This window comes from Chiloscyllium punctatum, chromosome 25 (genome assembly GCF_047496795.1).
Source record: "Chiloscyllium punctatum isolate Juve2018m chromosome 25, sChiPun1.3, whole genome shotgun sequence".
Taxonomy (NCBI): Eukaryota; Metazoa; Chordata; class Chondrichthyes; order Orectolobiformes; family Hemiscylliidae; genus Chiloscyllium; species Chiloscyllium punctatum.
Genome location: NC_092763.1, coordinates 62,489,188 through 62,515,662, shown reverse-complemented (window position 1 = coordinate 62,515,662; position 26,475 = coordinate 62,489,188). Strand labels below are relative to the sequence as shown.

At 40.9% G+C, this 26,475-nt stretch overlaps 1 protein-coding gene across 3 annotated transcripts in view; it reads right to left on the bottom strand.

The window, feature by feature from the left end:
* LOC140495997 (retinal guanylyl cyclase 2-like) overlaps nt 1–26,475 on the bottom strand; it is a 50,108-nt gene that overhangs the window by 16,488 nt on the left and 7,145 nt on the right. For all 3 annotated transcript variants that reach the window (XM_072595401.1, XM_072595402.1, XM_072595400.1), the window contains exons 3-11: nt 25,946–26,247; nt 24,599–24,953; nt 22,244–22,328; nt 19,465–19,561; nt 19,148–19,291; nt 13,600–13,680; nt 8,936–9,112; nt 6,367–6,523; nt 1,377–1,526 (exon numbers count right to left, since the gene is read on the bottom strand). In XM_072595401.1, coding sequence (XP_072451502.1) covers nt 1,377–1,526; nt 6,367–6,523; nt 8,936–9,112; nt 13,600–13,680; nt 19,148–19,291; nt 19,465–19,561; nt 22,244–22,328; nt 24,599–24,953; nt 25,946–26,247 — 1,548 coding nt within the window. The remainder of the gene's footprint in view (nt 1–1,376; nt 1,527–6,366; nt 6,524–8,935; nt 9,113–13,599; nt 13,681–19,147; nt 19,292–19,464; nt 19,562–22,243; nt 22,329–24,598; nt 24,954–25,945; nt 26,248–26,475) is intronic.

Below are 26,475 nucleotides of genomic sequence, written 5' to 3'. Positions count from 1 at the left end.
AAGGGAGGCTCACTGTTCAAATGTAACTTTGGTCAGAACTGAATGCTGAAAAATAATTACGTACTTTAGAAGTATTAGAAACAAAGAACGCTTTATCCTGGGTTAGAGGCTCAACTGGACATTTCTTGATTTTGCATTTTTAAGTGGGAAGAAAGACTTGCATTTGTCTAGTGCCTTTCACAACTTCAGGACATTTTAAAGCACATCATAGGAGAAAGTGAGGACTGCAGATGCTGGAGATCAGAGTCCAGAGTGTAGTGCTGGAAAAGCACAGCAGGTCAGGCAGCATCTGAGGAACAGGAGAATCAACGTTTTGGGCATAAGCCCAATACTACTGAAGTAATTATGTAATTATTTTTCAGCATTCAGTTCTGACCAAAGTTACATTTGAACAGTGAGCCTCCCTTTTTGTCTTTATGGACAGACCTGTATTTTCAGGAGTTTTATATCAAGAATCTAACATTTGCAATGTCTTTTTTCCCTTTGGATCCTGTAAAACTAAACTCAGGATAAGTCAATGTCTTCAGTCGAGAAGAGGGGAGAATCACACATATGAACAAGTTTAAATGAAGGGCTTATGCCTGAAATGTCGATTCTCCTGCTCCTCAGATGCTGCCTGACCTGCTGTGCTTTTCCAGCACCACACTAAAGCATATCGTAATCAATTAAGTAATACTTAAATGGAGGAAAAGTGGCAGCAAATTCCAACAAACAGAATGTGATAATGACTTGATTTGGACTAATGATTAAAGGATAAATATTAAACAGGACAATTCCCCTGCTCTTCTTCCCAATAATGCTGGGTAATCTTTAGGCACATGTTGGTTTAATGTCTTAACCTCAAGGTAGCATCTCTGACTGTGCAGTTTTCCTACTCTACTACCCTGGGCAGTCAGCCAAGATTGTGCCCAAATCTTCTCAATGCATTGTGAATCAAGCACCTTCTGACTTTGAAATAAAAGTGCCATGCACCAATCCATGATTCAGCAATCTGCAATGCTTTCAATATTTTCTATTTTTGTTCCATTTTGCTTTCCCTCCCTTGTCTCAGTCAAGTGCATTTGTCATTCTAAAATTGAAAGACTATTTAAATATTGTAAATATGAAGCTGATCTTAATTCATCCACAGCAGAGATCACACACAAATACTGTTTAGGTCTGGTCAATGGGTAAGAGTTAGGAGTGAGAACTTTGGCAGATTTTAATACCTTTTTGGAAGAGTTAAGACCCATTGCAGCATCAAGCCACTACCTGACTGAGAAGAGTCCTAGGATTAAGATAGTTCCTTCATATCTCATTTCTATTATGCGCAGTACATTTATCAATTAAGACTTTGGGAAGTCTATACTTTACTTTCACACAAGAAACCCTCTTACCTTCTGCAGAGAGATCAAACATGCAGTACGGTGGACCTCGTATTACCACCTCTTGCATTATGATTGCGAAACTATAAATGTCGCCCTTGAAGGTACCATTCATTAAAGGATTAGGCTTCCGTAGTATCTCAGGAGCAGTCCAAAGGAATTCTGCAATAAAATTAAAATTTATTATTTCAGAAGTGCAAGATCGAAGTGTCAAACATATTTTTACAAATCAAAACGGACTATCACATGTGCAGCTTTGTTCACTCAGTCACAGCAAGGGTGGTATTGCCTTAAAAGGATGCAAAACCAATTAAGGAGATGTTTCCAGCTGTTCAGAATTTACGTTATTAGGCTTGTTCTCATAGTCATACAGCTTGGAAACAGACCCTTTGGTCCAACCAGTCCATGATAAGCATAATATGGGAGACACTGGCTTGACTTCAGTGAATTTTTTAAGTTTATTGGGGAAATTTATTAAGTTTGTTCAGCTAAGTTGCTTATTATTGTGAAGAGTGAAAACACTGTCTACTCCTAATTCAAATTAGGTGAGCTTTTGTTTTTATCGTTAAGAGTGATTTTTTCCATTTTCCAATGAAATGTTTTGGTAAATGAGGATTGTGGTGCTCAGTTCAACATTCGTCAGGCATCTTCCGATCTTCACCTCATAAGCCATGTAACTATCTTCTTGGAGACTGTTCTTGGGGAACCATGTGAGCAGAGATGCAGCTATGCTCACCATTGCTGGTACCTTCTAGCTTTCACACCACGGGGTGCCATGTTCTCTACTCAGCCACAGACACTGCAAACCAGGTACCAGTCCTCACTTGCAATTCTTGACCTAAAATATTCAACATTTGACCCAAAGGCAAGAAACATTTGCTCCCGTATTGCAGACAGGGACAGAGAGGTGTTGGTTGATTGGATGTTGGTGAGGAAGATAGTCCTTTTCCAGGTGACTACCAAAAGACGTCACACCACCAGCCCAAGCCCACCTTGACACAAATTACCAGATCAGTGCACTGTCTCAGTTGAAGCAGGATTCCCAGTGGTGCACGAAGAAGGTCTAAGTACTCTTTAAGGGTAATTTCCACCATCTTCGCTCTGCTACCTGCACATACAGGGGCTCCACTCAGAGTAAATCTGTCATTGCACATGCATCTTGCCAAGGGTCATGGACTGCAATCCACACTATTGTATGCATTTTGTGCACTCCACCTCAACCTCCAAAACTTCAAAGCTTTCCTCCCCTCTGTGCTTCCTACGCAATATCTCACCTGAAAGCATTACTACGACATGCTTTTATATTCACTTAATTAGACTCAAACCCTCCCTTTGTCTCATTGAGGAAAAGATTGGCCCAAATCCTGGATTGATGTCTCAACAACACCCCTGCAGGGCTGACCATAACCCAATCAGCAGGCTGCAAGGACCAAAGATCCCCAAACTCTGGTATGACCAAGTGTCTGCTGATCATGGTCAATGCTGTGGATTGCAATAAGGCAGGCCCCTTGACTGATTTGAGTAGTATCCCCAGATTGACTGTAGCCAGTCTTCATTGCATCCTTTTGACTTTCACACATGGCCAATTGCTTGAAGCACATGTTGTATGCTTGTTGGCACATGTTGCAGGTGTGACATTGTCATAGCATGGTGCTGCACAGCATCCCCTACCGAACTGATTGACTGTTTAGAGTCCCCAAATGTCACAAACGTCTTGCTTCTCCCCATGCATGAAAATAAACAGCCTAAGGTTCTGGAGCTAGTAACTAAAAACTGACTGTATATCGCTGTACCAACACCACTGCTTGGTCTGTCTTACTGATGGGACAGGATATATCCAGGAATAGTGATGGTGGCATCTGGGTAATTGATTCTGCGATGGCTTTTGCTTGACTAGTCTGTGAGACAGCTCTCCCCAGATGTTAGTAAGTAGAACTTTGCAGGGTCAACAGGGCTGTTCTGCTGTTACCTTTTCTGGAGCCTGGGTCAATCTCAGGGAGTCCACCTGGCTTCATTTCTTTGTTGAAATGCCATAGCAGTTCATACAGCTGAGTGGTTCAGTAGGCCATCTTAGAGGACAGCTGAGGGTCAACCACATTGCTGTGGATCTGGAGTCACATATAGGCCAGCCCAGGTGAGGATGGCAGATTTCCTTCTCTGAAAGGCATCAGTGAGCTAGGTGGGCTTTTTTTTTGCCCTCAACAATGGCTTCATGATCATCAATAGATTCTTAACTCGAATACATTTATTTTTCCACGAATTCAAATGCTACTATTTGATGTGGTGAGTTTCGAACCAGGATCCCCGGAACATTAGCTGATTTTCTGAACATTAACAGTCTGGTGATAACACCACTAGGCCATTGTCTCTCCCATGCACTCATGAGATCCCTGTGGTCATATGAGCGAAACACTACTCTGTGTAGGTGCATGAGATGCATGACTGTCCCTGCAGGCAAAGCAACTTGCCAGAAGCAGGCAAGTTATTACTGTCCTTGAGCTCTAAAGTAAAATGTTGAAGTGCTGAAGTGGTGTGAGAGTTATTTCAAGAGTAAATATGATGATGTGTTGAGGCTGATGGATTGGTGATATTGTAATTTGTGGATGAAAGATTGAGGAGAATGGGGCTCATGGAGCAGGCAGTGACATTGTCCTGAAAAAGCAGTTTCATGATGACCAGGACATTTGGCAAGCTACAGCCACCAGGTGTTAATTCTGATGTACATGTTGAGAATTGCTGCTCAGTAGAGTTACTCAGTAGAGAGGAGATTTGGAAATGGCTTATAAATAAGGCCAGTTAGGCTTTCATGAGGTGCATATACTTTGAAATACAGTGTTTGCTGCTTAATGGTGAGATTCTGAGGTCGCCATTTAGGTCTTAAGGGTAAAAAATTGAGAAAAAGCTCTCGATGTTGACAAATTAATATTTTCATTCTCAATATTTTCCCAACTTTCTCATCATTACTCATACAACAGGGAGAGGAGAAATCTGTTCTACATTTCTGCTTCTCTGTATTAATTATATTGTTTATTTCAAATTACTGGAGTAGAAAACAACTTTGCCTGAACAATAATTAATTACAAAACTTACAAAGTTATACACACAAGAAATAAAGCAGAACATTTTTATGCAAAGTCTTTTAAACACATGAAGTCACTGACATGTGATAATCATTAAAGTACACAATACAAAAAGTGTCCAAAGTGTGCTTTACAAGGGGATTTGATTGAAAAAAAACTGTTGAGTGGGTGGATAGATGGATCCTTGATCAGTGAAAGGACTTGAAAGATTATTAGGCCTGCTTCTGTTCTGTGAATTTGCTTTGCACTCATATCAATCTTTGCCTTATATTTCAGGAGTTATCGATTCTTATTAAGTCTCCCATTTCTGTTTCCTGTTTTTAGCTTTGCTTCATTAATTCTTTCACTGTTGTCTTTTATAGTTTTCAATTTGAGAGACTGAGTTTGGTAAGAGCCTGCAAAAGAGGCACGGAGGCCAAAATAATTTGAACAAATATAGAATTAAACCCAGCACGTGAAGTATTAATTGGGCCAAAGTGAAAAGCACTTTTGTGTACAGAGGATGATTTCTTCACTCGTCTTCCACACTGACTATATTTGTCATATACAAAACATCAGATATAAGTAGGTGTGAGCTTCAGTTAAATATTTATCGCACTTCTGTCATCAGTGGGAATATGTATTCACATATATAGAAGCATTATCACCCTGACCCTCAACCAAACATTCCCCATAATAGCACATAGTCAAATGCTTTAAAAGAAAGTAATTACTCAGAGTATATGTTGCCAAAACAAATTACTACATTCACCTGTCAAGTACATTAGTTTTTATATGTTTTAGGTGCATGATTAACAAATAAATAATGCATTTTTATGTTGGGCATAGTCATTTGTTTTGACAACATGTGCATTGTGTCATTATTTTCCATTACAGCACTTCACTATTATGACTAATGCTTTTACTCAACAAAGTATAGCCTCAATGGAAATGATTTTCATTTTAAAAAAACTGCCATTAGTTTTATTGAGTTTAGTTGTTTGCTCATTTATAGCCAATTTTCAGTGTCTTTCTATCTTGAGGCAACATGTGAAAATTTGTCCCTGCTAACCACAAAACCATATGAATACATTCTTTGTCACCATTACTTTATAGTGGGCAGTAAACATGCATTGTAACCTGGCTTGTGTGGTGTATTGTAAGCTGCATAATGGATAGGGGTTTCTTTAAAAGGCTTAATGCAAAAAAAAATTGCTAAGTATTTTCAATTTGTGCAGAACCACATTAAACAATAGCATGGCATAAAGAAATAATAGGGAAATAGATGAGGAAGCTATCAGACTTGTCAGGAACTTGTGTTTAAAAAGACGTGACAGATAATGTGGATCTTGGATAAGAACATAACTGACTTGACTTTGACAGCCTCCCAAAGTTTTGGTTAGACAGACTCTTTTATGAAGAGTAGCTATTTGGCTGAGCCAGCAGATTGATGCCACAATCCACAAAGCCTTACTTCACTTTAATTTACTGTCTCTATTTATGGTAAAAGGTCAGCATTGAAATTTCTGAAATAAAATAGCAGAAGTAATTCTTTTGAAACTTCCACAGTGTACTTCTGCAATCCAAAGACCTGTAAGGCAAAAGGCTTTAAAATGGTATTTTGTGAGGATTAGCATTTGGACACTGAATGTTTTGTGCGATGTTATTTCAGATATGCACAAACCCTTTTAATTTAAGTCAATTGAATGTCAATCTGATGCTTCTACTGAAAGAGTGAAAGAAGAAACAATATGTTAAGGAATCTTCACGGGGTATTATTTCAAGCCTCAAAATACTTGATTACATGACAGACACTACACCAAAAGAAAAGGCAGCAGCAGATTAACTCTGCTCAATAGGAAAAGTCGACATGACTTGTGTATAAAAGTCTAATATGCATCAAGATGAGAAGTATTATATTAACCTGAAGTGCCTGTTTTTACCTTCTGCTGGAGGTTCCATCAATGGAATGTTCTGGGCTTTGGCCACTTCAATATATCCATAGTCCGTCACCTTTAGGACAAAGCGTCCATCTACAACACAATTCCTTGACTTGAGGTTTCCATGTACATATTCTCGGTGGTGTAGATACCTCATGCCCTGTAATAGTAAGTTATTGAAAAATTAACCAATTGTCCATTTCCAGACTGAATAACACGAAGAGCATTCTTACTTTTATAACAAACAGTCCACAAACGGTTATATATTCTATGTAACATCACACTAATTGGGGAACATGGTGCTTTATAACGTTTGGGTGGAAATTGGATTTACATTGACAAGGATGGCATCCCTTTACATCTCCAGCTAAATAATAAAGTACTTCAATACTACCACATATTCTGAGGTTTCTTCCAGAGAAGTAATGCTTTATAGAAGAACAAAATAAATGTGATGATACTATGGCTTTCAGAGGTGTATTTTAACCTGTTTATTTTTTGAAGAGAGGTTTTAAGGCAGAGGAGATGAACAGTCTACCAGAGCCACTAAATTAATCAGCTTGTGTGGCCTTGGGTTCTCTTTTAAAGTTGGAACAATAGAAGCAGCCTGAATGGGTGTGATCAAGTTCTCACAGCACCAGGAATGTTAGTTTTAGCTTTCAGGAGTTCCTCTTGAGGTCTTGACAAAGTGGAAGCTATTTTTGTCCTCTCTCTCTCTGTCTCCCAAAATTCCAGTCCAGGGGTTTTCTTCCAGCTATTGGAATTGCATGCAAGACAACCTGTTTTCTGAATTTGTCTTTTGCCAAGGGGTATGTTTATGGGATGTTACTATTTTGGAACAATTAATTAGTACTAGTTACTGTACCTATTATTCTGTTAAGTTTTCCAGTAGAGTTCAGTTATTCTAATTTCTTCTATCTTTTGTTGTATTTTAACTATAGTGGAACAATAAAGTGTGTTTTGCTTTAATTCCAATAGTTCGCCCAATCGAGCTGCATTTGAAATGCAACACCTAACATTTAATTTTAAAATAAAAAAAGTTAGGAAATAATCCATCCTCAAAATACTTTGAGGGGGTTTGGTCTGCTCCATAATATTAAGAATCATTTTTATTCACAACAGGTAAAATACCCCACACAGGCACTGCAGCCAAACCTGATCCTTTCTTTGCGAAGTGGTCACAGCCATAAGTATTTCCACAAGGCATCATTAGACAGGATCAGGAGTAGGAGCTCTGACTTATTTTCCTCCTGTCTAACAAGCAAAGTGATTTGCAACATCTGTATCATTGCCCGGTGATCAAAACATATGAAATCTGCAAGGGGATAAAGGTAGGTTGAGCGAGTGGGCAAACACTTTGCAGAAGGAGTTTTACATAGGAAAGCATGTTACATAGGAAAGAGTTTGGTAGCAAGAAACAAAAGGCAGACTAATATTTAAATAGAGAGAGACTCCGTAATAGTGCATGAGAAGCAGAATGGTAGCATGCAGATGCACCAAGTAATTCAGAAGGCAAATGGGATAGTGGCCTTTGTGGCTAGGGAGGTAAAGTTTAGAAATAGAGAAGTCTTGTTACAACTGTCCAGGGTGTTGGTAGAGTTGCACCTGGAGTATTGTACACAGTTGTGGTCCTCATGTTTAAGGCTGGCATTGAAGGTAGTTTGAAAGAGATTTACTTGGCTGATTCACTTTGCTTTGATCATTATTCATTACAATTTCAATGAATGAGAGGTGATCTTATTGAAATATATACATTTCTGAGGAAGCTTGATATGGGAGAATTTGAGAAGATGTTTTCATGACTGGGGGAGTCTCAAAGTACAGGATTTAGTTACCAAATAAAGGGACAACTACTTAAAACCAAGGTGCATAGGAAATTTTTCTCTCAGAGGGTAGTGAATGTTTGAAATTCTGTACCCCAGGGAGTTGTAAACATGATATCACTGAAAGTGTTAAAAGGAGAGAAAACTGGATTTTGAAATATCAAGGATAAGAGGGCTATGAGGGGTTGGCACAAAATCGTTTTAGAGGCCTAGGCAGACTAACCATGATTTTATAGAATGGCAAGGCAGATTTGGGGGAGACAATGGCCCACCCCAGCTGCTATTTCCTATGTTCTTACATCAGTGACAGGGATGGGCAATACATTCTGATCCTGCCAGCATCATCCACAACCAATGATTGAATAAAAAACAGCTACACTTCAAAAAGTACTTCATTTGCTGTAAAATACTGCACAAAATCTTTTGTACTTGGCAGGTACTATAAGTAGAAATACAAGTCTTTCTTTATCTGAGCTTTATGTATTTATTTGCTAAAATACTCAGGCGTAATTAAGCAAGTTGCATCAAAATGCATCAATGTGCTTGACAGTCTTTGTGAGTTGCATTGGTACACATTCCCTCCTTCACTCCCTTTGTGAAAGATTCATTTGGAAGAACGAATAGCATATTTCTCTATTGCAATGTAAAATTGACTTTCTTCTGCTGTAAGACAATGCTGCAAGACCAGTAACAACCTCCACAATGTTGACAGGACCAGAAGTGCCAATAATATCAGGAATGTAACCAACCTTGATCAGATCCAGCAGTAGTGATGATTTGAACATCCAGTCCAATTTCACATCTTCATTTCTCAGCAGATCGAGCAGGCTTCCACGGGTACAGAACTCAGTCACAATAGCAAGCATCCCACAGTCAAAGAAGAATCCAAGGAAAACATTTATGTTTTCATGTCGAAAATCCTTCATCTATGTCAATGAAAATCAGAACAATTGGTGGTGCCAAAGGAAAAGTAGATTTAGATAAATAAGAAGTGTTATGAAATAATCTTTCTGGTGTACGTGTTCACAATTATCACCTTGCCAAATAAGAAAATCAGGCATTTGGATCCTTTTGTTAAGCCTCTTCTGCAAAAATAATGCTCCAACTAATAGATGATGAGAAATTTTAACAAGAAAATGAGAGTGAATACCTGATCACTTCATCTCACCATTTGCACCAAAGGACGTCCATGTTGGATACCAACACCTCAGGGCAATACTCACACGTACCCACATCCATGGATGTTGGCATCCAATATATACCAGCCTCTAAGAGCCCTCGTGGCACACTTCCAATGAGTTTCTGCATGTTTCTGTTGCACCTCATGCCTCACTGACAATTATCATTGTAAAGGACACCGTGTGCTCAGGAACATATACCCAGCTCATGGACTGCACCAGGCCGCATCTCCAGACTTTTCACTCAGTGTCAGATTAGTCACTCACTCTGAACTCTCCTGGTAGCTCACAGCATCCCTGCTTTGCCTTGCCTTTGTGTGCTTTGGCCCCTCAGAGAGAGCTACCAGGCTCATATCACTTTTGTCTTATCATTGCATTTAGAACATAGAACATAGAACATAGAACAATACAGCACAGAACAGGCCCTTCGGCCCACGATGTTGTGCCAAACTTCTAACCTAGATTAAGCACCCATCCATGTACCTATCCAAATGCCACTTAAAGGTCGCCAATGATTCTGACTCTACCACGGGCAGCGCATTCCATGCCCCCACCACTCTCTGGGTAAAGAACCCACCCCTGACATCTCCCCTATACCTTCCACCCTTCACCTTAAATTTATGTCCCCTTGTAACACTCTGTTGTACCCGGGGAAAAAGTTTCTGACTGTCTACTCTATCTATTCCTCTGATCATCTTATAAACCTCTATCAAGTCACCCCTCATCCTTCGCCGTTCCAACGAGAAAAGGCCGAGAACTCTCAACCTATCGTCGTACGACCTACTTTCCATTCCAGGCAACATCCTGGTAAATCTTCTCTGCACCCTCTCCAAAGCTTCCACATCTTTCCTAAAGTGAGGCGACCAGAACTGCACACAGTACTCCAACTGTGGCCTAACCAAAGTCCTGTACAGCTGCAACATCACTTCACGACTCTTGAATTCAATTTATTACAGATACTTAGATAGGAAGCTTGTCATAATTGTAAGCAAATTTCAGTTTGGTCAAGGGAGATAACCTATGATCAGGGATCCCAGGGCAATAATTTAAGGGAAAACTCCAGTAGCAGTGTAGGTCCTTGGACATGGTCAGTCTGCCATTTGTGGCAGTGGGACTCTGGATGCTTTCCACAAAAGTTGTGAGGAGCTGAGTGTTGGGAAGCTCACTACCAGTATTCCCTCTAATTTTCTTATAAGCTGCCCATGTACAGCAGCAACTTCCAAATTCGAAGACTGTATTGTAATAAACATGCCTAAGCCAATCGCCAGGTGCAGAATACTGAAAGCTTAGAGGGAACATTGCTCACTGCCCATATTAAGTCTTGCTGGCCTACTGGGGGCTGCTTTCCTCCTAGAATGAGAGACAGGCAGGTATTACAGGAGATGAAAGCAAGTGGCACAACTGTTAATTTCCATCCTGAGTGAGTGAATAGGCAATGTAGAGGATGTGCATGATTACCAGTGTTAGAATTGAGAATAAATAAGTGGGTAGGCATTAGTGAGAATGATAGTGCATTAGGTTTTGCGGGAAATAAGTACAGTAACTGACAAGAGTGAGTGTGAGATATTGGAGAGAAGATGGTGGCACTTACGCTGATGAACTTGAAAAGGTTATTGACTTTCTTCTCATGGTCTAGGCACTCCCCCAGATGTCTGAGGCTGCTCTAACCCACGTAGAAATCTCAGACCAGGCTGGCATGGTCTGGTGTCAAGGCCTCCACTTGTATAATATGGAATGAACTGCCAGAGGGAGTGGTAGAAGCAGGTACAATCACACCATTTGAAAGCAACTTGGACAGGTACATGGATAGGAAAAGTTTAGTAGAAGATGGGCCAAATACAGGCAAATGAGACTAGTTCAGTTTTGGATACCTGATCGGAATGGATGAGCTGGGCCGAAGGCCATTTTTCTTTGTTGCATGGCTATGTGACTCTATGACTCTAAGAGGAATTCCTGACTCTGTACAACCCTGCCCACAAAGAAGTGTGACAATTTCCCCTGTCTGCCATGTCCAAGGCAAATATCAGGAATTGTGCAGGACAGCTCCAAACTGACAGAGCTTCACAAAGTGCACAATGGGCTCGTAAAGATGGCACAGGTAAAAGGGATGTGGGCAAATTTCAGAATATTCAAGCAGTGGCAAGTTTCTCTGGGAATGGCAGGTGGTAAGATGGGGCTGGAATTGGACATGAGGGTTGTGACGAGGTGCGGGGATGTGGATTGGTAGTTAATGACGGTAAGTTTGGTAAGACAACGAGAAAATTCACTAGGCCTAGTGGTGAAAAGCCTCCAAAAAACTGGACATAAAAAGCCAAAAAAACATGATTCAGCCCTTTGTTTCTAACAGATTTGTAAGTAAGATTTGTCAGAATTTGAAACCACAGAGATAACAAATATGGTTAAATGGCTGAATGCTTACACTTCCTGCCTGTGTATACAGTATTCTGAGTTTAATGTGCTTGAATTCATAACATCTTTGCATAAAATTATACATTATTTGGGAATAAATTCTATCCACAAATACAGTCAGAATTTGATGCCTGTCATAGTACTAGAATTATTGCTAAATAGTATTAATATATTGATGTATTTTTGCAGTCACATTTTTCAATCTCATTGAGATATCTGATGGGCTGGAGTGGGGTTCTGTAGTGATTGACCAGGTGAATCTTGTTGAGCATGATTTCGCTGATTGGGGTTGTTAACCTGGGCCAATCAGGGAGTTCTGGCTGACAGATATAAACAGGAGTAAGAAAAAAAGCACTACCGCAGTTAGGCGGTAGTGTGGAGGTAAAGAAAAAAGAAAAAAAGAAAAATAAATAAACAGGAGTATTACCGCAGTTAGGCAGTAGTGTGGGGGTTTTTCAAAAAAAAAATAAATGAACAGGAGTGTCAGAGGTTCTGTTCACTCTAAGAGCTGACTCTGAGAAGAAAAAAAATAAAATAAACAGGAGTATCTCCTCTTCACTGTTTGATCACACAGCATTGCCCTTTGATGTGAAGGGCACTGATTGTTACTGGCCACTCGGGTGTTTCCTTTCTTCCTGGTGGTGGAAATTGAATAAAGATTCGTGCACCTTGTGTCTTTCACTGTGTCTCACACCTGCACACACACAACATGGGTGCTGGGGAAAAAATAAGCACTACCGCACTTAGGCGGTAGTGTGGGGGTTAAATAAAAAAAGAAAAAAAAATTTAAAAAGAAAAGAAAAATATAAACAGGCATATTAGAAATCGGTTTAGCTCAGTTGGCTGGCTTGCCGGCTTGCTGGTTTACAGAGTAGTATGATGTCAGCAGCATGGGTTCAGTTCCCATCACTGGTTTGAGGTTACCATGAAGGCCTCTCCATCTGAACCTCTTCTTTCACATGAGGTCTAGTGGCCCTCAGGTTAAAACACCACCAGTTACTTCTCTCTAATGAAACAGCAGCCCTTATGGTCTGGTAAGACTATGACAACGCAATAAACAGGAGTATTAGGATTTTCCTCACTCTATGAATTGGCTCTGAGCCCATCTACTGTGCATGTGTAAATAGAGGGTGACTTGGTGACAGGATACCAGCCTCTGTAGAGTTATTCAGGCCCTTATGCAACTATAGCCAAATGATGCGCCTGTTCCTTACAAATGGATTCAAGATATTGTGACATGAAGTAGTGAGGATGTTTTTCTTCCAGGTGAACTATTTGGAGGATGATACCATTTGGTCTTTACAAAGCACTTTACAATTTCTATTCAAGGAAAAGAATTATGTTACAGGATTCTGAGAATGTTTTGTAAAATAGGACGGAACGTCTCTGAAGTAAAGACACTTGGACAATGAGACCATAAGATATAAATGACTGTAAGTAACGTTTATCATACAAAGGCTTATCACATACCCTTTGTTAAAATGGTGAAGAAAGAAATTTTATGCAAATATGTTCAGCATTCTCATAACATCACCAACAGTAAGCCCACACCTTTGGCTTGAGTTATAGTGCTGGCCTGCTATACCATACAGACTTTGTCTCCATTGACTTAAGGCATCTCTCAAAAGGCAAATCAAAAGGAGTCCTTTCCTTAAGTTTTTGGCACTTGCTTGAAAAGTTGAATGGCCCATTCCTGTTCCCACATTCCTTTGGTATTCCCTTGTCAGCTGATCAAAAAGTGCCATTTGCAGAAACTGAACTCACTAATCACAAACCTGCATTGGGATGAACATAAAAAGATTGTGTTTTTTCCCTCTTAAACATACCATTTCAAACATAGCACTTGCGCCTGGCTTAATATTTCCATATTCTTCGTAAGGAAACTTCTTCAACCAAACCCAGTCACCCTGCAAAAAGGAAATTATTTTATTTCACATTGTGATGTCCTAGTGATGAATTGTCGCAGTTGTAGTCGCACTTATCGATAACAGAAGAAAGCAACCTCATGACAGTCAGAAACATGTTAAAGAGATACTGCTGTTAAACAGAAATATTGACAAGTACATGTTATGGAACAATAGTAATGACATCAAAATATGTTTCTTTCTTACATTCGCTTGTGTGGTGTGAGTATTGGTGGCTAGGAAAGCATTTACTGTCCATCTTAAATTTCCTTTGAGATAGTGAGGATAAACTGCCATCATGAACAAGTGCGGCATGTATCATGCTGGCACTGTTTTCAGTTCTGTTAGGTAAGGAATTCCAGGATTTTGATGCAATGACAGCAAAGGAAGTCAGGATGGTGAACAGCTTAGAGAGGAACTTGTAGGTGGTGGTCTTCCCATGTATGTGCTCTCCTTGTATGTCTGGGTGAAGGTTTCTGTCGAAGTCGCCTTGGTGAGCTACAGCAATGCATCTTGTAGGTTGCACACACTGCTACCTCTGTGTGTCAGAACTAGAGGAGTGAATGTTGAAGGTGGTGAATGTGGTGGCAATCAAGGGAGCTGTTTTGTCCTGGATGGTGATGACCTTCTTGAGAGTTTTAGATTAGATTAGATTAGATTCCCTACAGTGTGGAAACAGGCCCTTCGGCCCAACAAGTCCACACCGACCCTCCGAAGAGTAACCCACCCAGACCCATTTCCCTCTGACTAATGCACCTAACACTATGGGCAAGTTAGCATGGCCAATTCACCTAAACCTGCACATCTTTGTGACTGTGGGAGGAAACCTGAGCACCCGGAGGAAACCCACACAGACACAAAGAGGATGTGGGGAAACTCCACACAGATAGTCACCCGAGGCCGGAATCGAACCTGGAACCTGGTGCTGTGAGGCAGCGGTGCTAACTGCTGAGCCACCATGCCGCCCAAGAATTGTTGGAGCTGCACCTATCCAGGCAAGTAGGGAGTATTCCATCACATTCCTGACTAAGAGACAGCAGTAGTTAGTAATGCCCTGCCTCATAGCACCAGGGACCCGGGTTTGATTCCACTCTCGGGCAACTGTCGGGTGAGTTTGCATGGGTTTGCTCTGGGAGGAAACCGGAAGCACCCGGAGTCCAAAGGTATGCAGGTTAGGGGTTCGGCCATGCTAAATTGCCCACAGTGTCCAGGGATGTGTAGGTTGGATGGATTAGCCATTGGGAATGCAGGGTTACAGGGATAGGGTAGGAGTTGGGTCTGGGTGGGAAGCTCTTCGGAGGATCAGTGTGGACTCGATGGGCTGAACAGCCTATTTTCACATTGTAGAGATTCAATGATTCTTTGACTTGTGCTTTGTGCCTTGTAGATTGTGGATAAGCTTCGGGGAATCAGGAAGTGAGTTGCTCAATGCAGAATTTGCAAACAATGCCAAGGCCATTGAATGTCAACAGAAAATTGTTACATTCTCTTTTGTTGGAGATGGCTATTACCTAGTAGCTGTGTGACACAAATATTACTTGTTACTTATCAGCCCAAGCATAGATGTTGTCTGGATCTTGCTTCATCTGGACACAGACTGCTTTATTATCAGCGGAATCGTGAACAGTATTGAACATTGTGTAACTATGGGTGAACATTCTCACTTCTGTCCTTATGGTGAAAGGCATGTCATTAAGGTTTGTGAAAGTGTTTGTGTCCAGGACACTACTTTGAGGAATTCCTGAAGCAACGTCCTGAAACTGAAATGATTGACCTCCAACTAATTTGCTGCTAGATATGACTCATTTTCTCACAGATCCTCATTGACTTCAGCTTTGCTCAGACTCCTTGATGCCTTACTTGGTCGAATGCAGCCTTGATATCAAGGGCTGCTGCTCACCCCTTCACCTCTGAAATTCAATGCTTCCATTCATGTTTGGACCAAAGCTCTAATGAGGTCAGGAGCTAAGTGGACTGGAGGAATTCAAATTGTTTTCCAATGAGCAGATTATTGCTGACAGTAATATAACATTAATGAGACAATAGACAATAGATAATAGACAATAGATGCAGGAGTAGGCCATTCTGTCCTTCGAGCCTGCACCACCATTCAATATGATCATGGCTGATCATCCTTAATCAGTCTTCTGTTCCTGCCTTATCTCCATAACCCTTGATTCCACTATCCTTGAGAGCTCTATCCAACTCTTTCTTAAATGAATCCAGAGACTGGGCCTCCACTGCCCTCTGGGGCAGAGCATTCCGCACAGCCACCACTCTCTGGGTGAAGACGTTTCTCCTCATCTCTGTCCTAAATGGTCTACCCCATATTTTTAAGCTGTTTCCTCTGGTTTGGCACTCACCCACCAGCTGAAACATGTTTCCAGCCTCCAGAGTGTCCAATCCTTTAATAACTTTATATGTCTCCATCAGATCCCCTCTCAGTCTTCTAAACTCAAGGGTATACAAGCCCAGTCGCTACAGTCTTTCAGCGTAAGGTAGTCCCGCCATTCCAGGAATTGACCTCATGAACCTACGCTGCACTCCCTCAATAGCCAGAATGTCTTTCCTCAAATTTGGAGACCAGAACTGCACACAGTACTTCAGGTGTGGTCTCACCAGGGCCCTGTACAGCTGCAGAAAAACCTCTTTGCTTCTATACTCAATCCCTCTTGTTATGAAGGCCAGCATGCTATTAGCCTTCTTTAATATCTGCTGTACCTGCATGCTTACCTTCATTGACTGGTGTACAAGAACACCCAGATCTCTTTGTACTATCCCTTTACCTAAATTGATTCCATTTAGGTAGTAATCCGCCTTCCTGTTCTTGCCACCAAAGTGGATAACCATACATTTATCCACATTAAACTGCATCTGCCATGCATCTGACCACTCACCTAACCTGTCCAGGTCACCCTGTAATCTCCTAACATCCTCATCAAATTTCACCCTGCCACCCAGCTTAGTATCATCAGCAAATTTGCTAATGTTATTACTAATACCATCTTCCATATCATTAACATATATTGTAAAAAGCTGCGGTCCCAGAACTGATCCCTGCGGTACCCCACTGGTCACTGCCTGTCATTCCAAAATGGAGCTGCTAATCACTACTCTTTGTTTCCTATCAGCCAACAAACTTTCAATCCAATCTAGTACTTTGCCCCCAATACCATGCGCCCTAATTTTACTCACTAACCTCCTATGTGGGACTTTATCAAAAGCTTTCTGAAAGTTCAGGTACACTACATCTACTGGATCTCCCTCATCCATCTTCAAAGTTACATCCTCCAAAAATTCCAGAAGATTAGTCAAGCATGATCTCCCCTTCATAAATCCATGCTGACTCTGACCTATCCTGTTACTACTATCCAGATGTGTCGTAATTTCATACTTTATAATAGACTCCAGCATCTTTCCCACCACTGAGGTCAGACTAACTGGTCTATAATTTCCTTCTTTCTCTCTCCCACCTTTCTTAAAAAGTGGTACAACATTAGCCACCCTCCAATCCGCAGGAACTGATCCTGAATCTATCGAACTCTGGAAAATAATCACCAACGCATCCACGATTTCTCGAGCCACCTCCTTCAGTACCCTGGGATGTAGACTATCAACCTTCAGATCTAACAGTCTCTCCAACACCAATTTCTGGCAAATATAAATTCGCTTAAGTTCAGTTCCTTCGGCCACTGTTACCTTAGGGAGATTGCTTGTGTCTTCCCCAGTGAACACAGATCTGAAGTAGCAATTCAATTCTTCTGCCATTTCTTTGTTCCCTGTAATATATTCCCCTGTTTCTGTCTTCAAGGGCCCAATTTTAGTCATAACCATTTTTTTGCCTTTCACATACCTAAAAAAGCTTTTACTATCCTCCTTTATATTTTTGGCCAGTTTACCTTCGTACCTCATTTTTTCTCTGCGTATTTCCTTCTTAGTAATCCTCTGTTGTTCTTTAAAAGCGTCCCAGTCCTCCATTTTCCCACTTATCTTTGCTATGTTATACTTTTTCTCTTTTAACTTTATATGTTTCTTAACTTCCCTCGTCAGCCACGGCCACCCATGCCTCCTGCTAGGATCATTCTTCCTTTTTGGAATGAACTGATCCAGCATCTTCTGCATTATACCCAGAAATATCCACCATTGACAATTAAGCATTTGAAAATAATCTGCTTTGTTATAGAGTCATACAGCATGGAACGAGACCCTTTGGCCCAACCAGTCCATGCCAAACATAATCCCAAACTAAACTAGTCTCACCTGCCTGCTCCTGGCCCATACCTTTCCTATTCATATATCTTTCTAAACTGTGCATTCCTGCCAGCTCCTTCTTTGGGATTTTAAAATCTACTTTTTTTCTCATTCATTGATTTGACATTTCACCAACTGAAACAAATGCTCTTCAGAAAAACACCTACAGTCCTTAATTGTACTTTATAGGTAAGCTTATAGGTAAACTGAATTGATCCAAAGCAGGTGACTCTGCCACAATCAGAGGAATAGCACAAAACAGGAGTTATTGCATGATACCAGCAACAAACAAGGACAGAACATATACAATTAAAAGTAGGGCATTGGGAAGTGCTGTAGAAAAGAGGAACCTAGGGGTTCAGGTATATAATTCTTTGAAGTTTGAACCACATATAGATAGGATGAGTGGGAAAGTGTTTAGCATTTATTTACAAAGAGTGTGGTTCGTGTGTAGGATGAACTTCCAGAGAAAGTAGTGGATACAGGTACAGTTATAACGTTTAAAAGACGTTTAGATAAGTACATCAATAAGATGTCTGGAGGGATATGGGCCAAGTGCCAGGGACTAGTCTAATTTAGGATTATGGTCAGCCTGGCCTGGTTGGATTGAAGGGTGTGTTTCTATGCCTCAATAACAGCAGATGGGTAGTAGTGAGAATGTTGGAGTCCAGAAATTGGGAAAGAAGGAAAGGTCATGGAGGTGAGCACAATCGGAGGAGGGTGATGAAGGTGAAGAAGAAGAACAGCTGTCTTTGGCTATGGTTTGGTACAGGCTCAGGGATGGGAGGTACTCTGCTTCCTCCTGGCTTACATGGAGTGTTTTCAAAATGTATTTACTTTGTGAAGCCAGCAGCTCCCATCTCCACTGACCAGTCAGGTTGCTCAAGCATTTGAATTGTGTCTGTAACTGTACTGCGAAAACCTGATTTAATTACTACTACTGCTTTTCCCAATGGGACACTGACGTACTAGGCATGTATCTCTCCACTCCAAAATTAGAACCAGACCCATATGTGATTTTTTAATCTTTAACCCGGCATCCCTGACCCCTTTCTCCACCATCATGGAAGATTTCATAGCAACCATATTGATGTCAATTTCTTTATTGCTATACATTATAATTGTGTATACTACATCTAAATGAGTGTACGCAAATATTCACACACACACACACACACACATACACACACATGTATAATATATAAAACACAGTAATAACCTCATAAACAGCTACATTTGAGTTTTCATGGGTGGCAGGAGTAAGACTTCTCATTGATAGTGACCACATGGGAGATTTTCTACTTTTGTTCTCAGATCCACTTTGTCCCCCTTCACTAAGTTGGCTGTCTTCACCACTGATTTTCTTAAAATGAAACATGAGAAAGTTAGAGCCAACTGTAAGTGATAACATGGACACATGGTTATGAAGACCTATTGATATAACTCACTTTTTTATAAAATTCAGAGTGACATTTCATATATTTTCATATAAATTTAATTGATAATATAATTAATATTGAGCTATAAATGACCAACCTTCTTGCTGAGCTGTGGGTTTATAAATGTTACATCATTGAGTGTCAGTAATATTTTATCAGGACCCTTCAGTAATTTAAGTTGAATTATTCTGCGTCTGAAAATTAAAGCCAGAAATTAGCCCACAGGAAAACTGTAGGTAAAAGAGAGAAAAAATTAGCAGCAAATGTTAGTGACTTTCTTTTGCCTGTTTGCTGTCCTTAAGGTGTTAGCCTTGTTACACTAGTAGAACTTTCACTTCTTTGGTCAGCAGGCGAAACAATCAGAATGGAACACCCAATCCAGGTTCACACTTCCATGCATTACAATGCTGCATGGTCAAAGGTGTTGTCCTCTGGAAGACAGGATAAACTAAGGCTTGACAATATTCCCCATGGGAAACTGGTTGGCAAGGTTAGATCTCATGGAATACCGGGAGAACTGGCCATTTGGATAAAGGACTGGCTCAAAGGTGGAAGACAGGATGGTGGTGGAGGGTTGTTTTTCAGACTGGAGGCCTGTGACTAGTTGAGTGCCACAAGGATCGGTGCTGGGTCCACTACTTTTCATCATTTATATAAATGATTTGGATGTGAGCATAAGAGATACAGTTAGTAAGTTTGCAGATGACACCAAAATTGGAGGTGTAGTGGACAGCGAAGAAGGTTACCTCAGATTACAACTGGATCTTGATCATATGGGCCAATGGGCTGGGAAGTGGCAGATGGCACTTAATTTAGATACATGTGAGGTGCTGCATTTTGGGAAAGGAAATCTTAGTAGGACTTATACACTTAATGGTAAGGCCCAAGGGAGTGTTGCTGAACAAAGAGATATTGGAGTGCAGATTCATAGCTCCTTGAAAGTGGAGTCGCAGGTAGATAGGATAGTGAAGAAGGCATTTGGTATGCTTTCCTTTGTTGGTCAGAGTATTGAGTACAGGAGTTGGGAGGTCATGTTGCGGCTGTACAGGACATTGGTTAGGCCACCTGTTGGAATATTGCGTGCAATTCTGGTCTCCTTCCTATCGGAAAGATGTTGTGAAACTTGAAAGGGTTCAGAAAAGATTTACAAGGATGTTGCCAGGGTTGGAGGATTTGAGCTATAGGGTGAGGTTGAATAGGCTAGGGCTGTTTTACCTGGAGTGTCGGAGACTGAGGGTTGACCTTATAGAGGTTTATAAAATCATGAGGGGCATGGTTAGGATAAGTAGGCAAAGAGTTTTCCCTGAGGTGGGGGAGTCCAGAACTATGGGCATGGGTTTAGGGTGGGAGGGGAAAGATATAAAAAAGACCTTTGGGGCAACGTTTTCATGCAGAGGATGGTACATGTATGGAATGAGCTGCCAGAGGAAGTTTGAAGGCTGGTACAATTGCAACATTTAAAAGGCATCTGGATGGGTATTTGAATAGGAAGGGTTTGGAGGGATATTGGCCGGGTGCTGGCAGGTGGGTCTAGATTGGGTTGAGATATCTGGTCAGCATGGATGGGTTGGACCAAAGTGTCTGCTTTCATGTTGTGCATCTCTATGACTCTATGACTACTTACCTGTTTGTTTATTATTGCTCAATGTGGGACCATACCGTGTATAACTGTATTAGTCTGTATCACAACAGTGATAAGATTTTAGAAGTACTTAATTATTTCAAAAACATTTTGGGAACATTATGGAAGATGGTATTTTAATGCAAGACTTCTTAAATTATCCAGATGGTGACAGATTGCGGAACTCTGAGATACAGAATGATCTAGATGTCCTAATGCACGAATCACAAAATGCCCATACATCAAGCAATTAGAAAAGTTGTTTATTTTGTGTGTAACTAAACGCAAAAGTAGGGAGGTTTTGTTTCAGTTGTACAGTGCATTGATGAGGCCACATCTGGAGAATTGTGTTTAGTATTGATCTCATGTAAACATGTAAATATGGTGGAAGCTGTTCAGAGAAGGTTTACCAGACCAATTGCAATGTTAGTTTTATTCTGTGTTACTGTTAGTGACAATCCAGTTAATTGTTAGATGTTGTACACTGTTTCATGATTATTGAGCTATGGGGTTAACAAGATATAATGGAGTGGATTTTCTATTTACATCCAGAAAGGGATTTGAATTTAATGAAATGAGCTAGCTACCTGCCCAAAAGTAATGTCAGGCAGTCTGAACAGCAACTGAATTTGGGTACATTTGAATGACCCACCAGAGAGCTGAAAACCCCAACCCAGCATCATCTTGTAAGACATGAATTGTGGGAAATGGTTCAGCCTCTTTGTTGAGTCAATGGATCAACTGGGCCATGTTTCCTTGTAGCTTCACACTCATCTTTTTCCCCTTTGGGGCATAGGACAGAAATGTTGCTAAGGAGCAGGCCTGTTGAACCACTTCATGAGTTTTTCCTCCAGGATCAAAATATCCAGGAGTGTGATCTGAACGCAGAGTTTCTGTCTCAAAAGCAGTGGTAGTATCCACTGAGCCAAAAGAACTTTTAATTGATCTATGTAAAACTAATTGATGCATTAAAGCAGTGGTAGTCATGTTCAAGCCACAGATAAATCTATGTTGGAGCTTCAGTCTCCTTATAATACCTCAGTTTATATAGGTTTAAGAGGCTACTGCCTGAAACCCTGTGTGGGTTAGTAGCAGGATCTAAGCAGGTAAGACTCTGTTGATTATAACGCCTCACCAACCCAGATCTGCCATTAATTCAAGATCATTAATATTTGTGAAAGATTAAGAATAAATTTTGATTAAACCCAAGAGCTCAAGCATTTTACTGTCGAAGGTAATTTAACAAATGCTATACCTTATACAGTAGACAAGACCCATACTGAAAAGCACAGCAAAGATGATCATCAATGGCACTGTTACAGCAAAGAAAGGATCGATTCCTAAAATAAGAAGTACACAGAACAACATGACGATAGATAAAGTAAAGGAGAAATAAAAGTGATGAATGCTCGAATCCTACGGTGGGTTATTTTCATCATTCTACTTCATCCATAATCCTAAACATAGGTAACCAGGACCAGGCTTCTAACTGAGATGGAATAAGACCATAAGACCATAAGACATAGGATTGGAAGTAAGGCCATTCGGCCCATCGAGTCCACTCCGCCATTCAATCATGGCTGATGGGAATTTCAACTCCACTTACCCGCGTTCTCCCCATAGCCCTTAATTCCTTGTGACATCAAGAATTTATCAATCTCTGCCTTGAAGTCATTTAGCGTCCCGGCCTCCACTGCACTCTGCGGCAATGAATTCCACAGGCCACCACTCTCTGGCTGAAGAGATGTCTCTACATTTCTGTTCTGAATTTACCCCCTCTAATTTTAAGGCTGTGTCCACAGGTCCTAGTCTCCTCGCCTCACGGAAACAATTTCCTAGAGTCCACCCTTTCCGAGCCATGTATTATCTTGTAATTTTCTATTAGATTTCCCCTTAATCTTCTAAACTCCAATGAATACAATCCCAGGATCCTCAGCCGTTTCTCGTATGTTAGACCTACCATTCCAGGGATCATCCGTGTGAATCTCCACTGGACACGCTCCAGTGCCAGTATGTCCTTCCTGAGGTGTGGGGACCAAAACTGGACACAGTACTCCAAATAGGGCCTAACCAGAGCTTTATAAAGTCTCGGTAGCACAACAGTGCTTTTATATTCCAACCCTCTTGAGATAAATGACAACATTGCATTCGCTTTCTTAATCATGGACTCAACCTGCATGTTTACCTTTAGAGAATCCTCGACTAGCACTCCCAGATCCCTTTGTACTTTGACTTTACAAATTTTCTCACCGTTTAGAAAGTAGTCCATGCTTGTATTCTTTTTTCCAAAGTGCGAGGCCTCGCATTTGCTCACATTGAATTCAATCAGCCATTTCCTGGACCACTCTCCCAAACTGTCTAGATCCTTCTGCAGCCTCCCCACTTCCTCAGTACTACTTGCCTGTCCACCTAACTTCGTATCATCAGCAAACTTCGCTAGAATGCCCCCAGTCTCTTCATCCAGATCATTAATATATAACTTGAACAGCTGCGGCCCCAACACTGAACCCTGCGGGACACCGCTTGTCACCGGCTGCCATTCCAAAAAAGAACCTTTTATCCCAACTCTGCCTTCTGTCAGACAGCCTATCCTCAATCCATACCAGTAGCTCACCTCGAACACCATGGGCCCTCACCTTGCTCAGCAGCCTCCCATGTGGCACCTTATCAAAGCCATGTTGACTTGTTCTAATCCGACCCTGCTCTTCCAAGAATTTAGAAACCTCATCCTTAATGATGGATTCTAGAATTTTACCAACAACTGAGATTAGGCTAATTGGCCTATAATTTTCCATCTTTTGTCTTGATCCTTTCTTGAACAAGGGGGTTACGACAGCGATCTTCCAATTATCCGGGACTTTCCCTGGCTCCAGTGACTTTTGAAAGATCTCAACCAACGCCTCTGCTATTTCCTCAGCCACCTCCCTCAGAACTCTAGGATGTAGCCCATCGGGGCCAGGAGATTTATCAATTTTAAGACCTTTTAGTTTTTCTAGCACTTTCTCTTTTGTAATAAACAGGTTTTGTCATTCTCTAAGGTATTTGAGTTATGTTTAAAGTTAAAACAGACATGCTGTCCTTACTCCTTTGGATCAATGTTGGAATCAGTTTAAATTGGTGCAAAGATTACTTGCTGATGGCTGTAAAATAGTGAAATAACTCCATTTGTGTTAATTGAACACCCATTGTACAAAACTGGCAGCAGTCCAACATAAATTTACAATAAATTATTCCTTTCATTCAAGAGCTATAAAGATAGATGGTGTTCAAACAGCAAAATAACTTCATCATGATCTTTTCTCAAGAGTACAGTGAAGGTACACACTTACACTGCTCACACACACTGCAGCCAATGTACACACTTGCACTGCTCACACACACTGCAGCCAATGTGCACACTTACACTGCTCACTCACAGTAGCAGTGTATGTGCCTATCAGTTCAATATTAATCTTACAGAAAACCATGACCCATTGTGTTCTGGGAACATGCATGATTTTTGGCATCCATGAAATCTTAAACTTCATATTTTGGCCCTGAGAAAAGCACAAACTTCCAACAGGAACTAAACAACTCTGAAAAATATAAGATTTTAAGAGTGTCATTTTACCTCCAGTGCAGATTTTCCCACGGGTAAACCAGCATGCAGAATCTGTTTTTGGCAAGACTCCATTGGGAAAATGAATTGTTCGCCCTGTCAATTGTATTAGATCTGTTTCCATATCTACAATATAAGTGTGATACAGTTCGGTTCCTTTTCCATCAGTGTCCAGGATGACATAATCAGTGAAGCTGTCCCCATTTTTATCAGTCCAAATCCTCTGATTAAAGCCTTCAAATCTTATGTCCTTGGCAAACTTAGCTATGTTGCTGCCAGACATCCAGGCTTGGTGTTTTCTATTGTTCTCCATAGCTTTGGCAAGAAAATAGATTGCGTTATAGATTGTACCAAATAGTGGGGATACCTGGCGACCAAATAAAAAGTGTTTCACAGCTTACCCTGGTGAAGAAGAATTTAATTACATAGTGAAAAGATACATAAGCAGCTTCCTCTCTAACTGTAAACACAGAGTGAAGTGGTTGCTGAGCCCATACTGTCCAAATTTGTGTGCTGGAGTGTATTGATCTCAGATGGAGCAACAAAGGGGTATTGGCCATGATACCTCCAGAATCAGATTCATTCACAGCTGGAGCATGGCATCCAGTTCTGAGCACCGTAATTTAGGAAGGATGCGAATTGGCATTGGAGAGGGTGTGGAAAAGATTGACAGAGTAGATCGAGAGAAACTGCTGCTGTTGATGGAAGGATTAAAAATCAGAAGACACTGATGTAAGGTGATTGGCAGAAAAAGCAATGGCACCATGAGGAAAAGTCTTTTCAGGCAATTTGTGTGTAAGGTCTAGAATACACCTCCTGAGTGTGTGGTGGACACAGATTCTAGGTATTTTTATTGACCTGTTTAGACACAACATGATACATCTCTGGAGCAGGTGGGACTTGAACCTAGGGGCAGAGATGTTACAAGAGGTGTTACAAGAATCCACAAACAACAAGTAAAGCACAATACCCTGACTTGCAAAATGGAATCAGATAATTATCATTAAAAATCAAGGCCATAGGACATTATCAGGGGAGAAGGAGGAGGTGAGTTCCTCCTGCAGAGAGCCAGCATAGACATCAAAGACTGAATAGTCTCCTTCTGTGGTGTAGGCATTCTCTGGTTCTAAAAACAGACTGCCTATATTGTGTTTCTCCTAATGATAATTTCCAATTACCTTTTGGTATATATGGATCGAGGGCTTTAGGCTTGGTTGTGATGCTAAAGTGTTTTTCATATGTGCACTGCCCAACTCACCCATAATAAACTGAATAATCCAAAGAAACTGAAGAATTTGGAGTCCAGCACGCATCACTCAGAAATATTCTGAAGATAAGTAAACAACAAATAAAAGGTACCTGGTGGGGCTTCAAGTGTGTTATAATTTCCCGGCTCTGCACATGTTCTTGAAATGCCTGGTGGAATGACATTTTTGCAGAATCCACAGTGATTGTTAGCACTGAATCATATGCTTTCTGGAGCTTTGAATTGTTCACCAGCACTGGGTAGGGAGTGTTTTGGTACGGGAGACTGTAAAGAAGAGTGTCATATGGTATAAACACGTAGCTGCCATCAGTCATCTGCAAATCATGGGCAACTTCCAAAAGGTGTTTCTGCACCTCACCTCCAATAAAAATTGAGTGCATACACATGATTATCACTGAAAAACACACAGAAGGGTTTTGTTATCAAACTTTTAGTGGAGAATCACAATTCACAAATCTAGCTTGCTACTTTCAAAGTACAACTGCATAAGACCATAAGAAATAAGAGCTGGAGAGGATCAATTCGCCCTTGCACAATGTTCCACTATTCAATACAAAATGACTGACGTCCTAAATCAGTTTCACTTCCAAGCACTATCTCGGTTCCTCTTAATTCTCTTAGT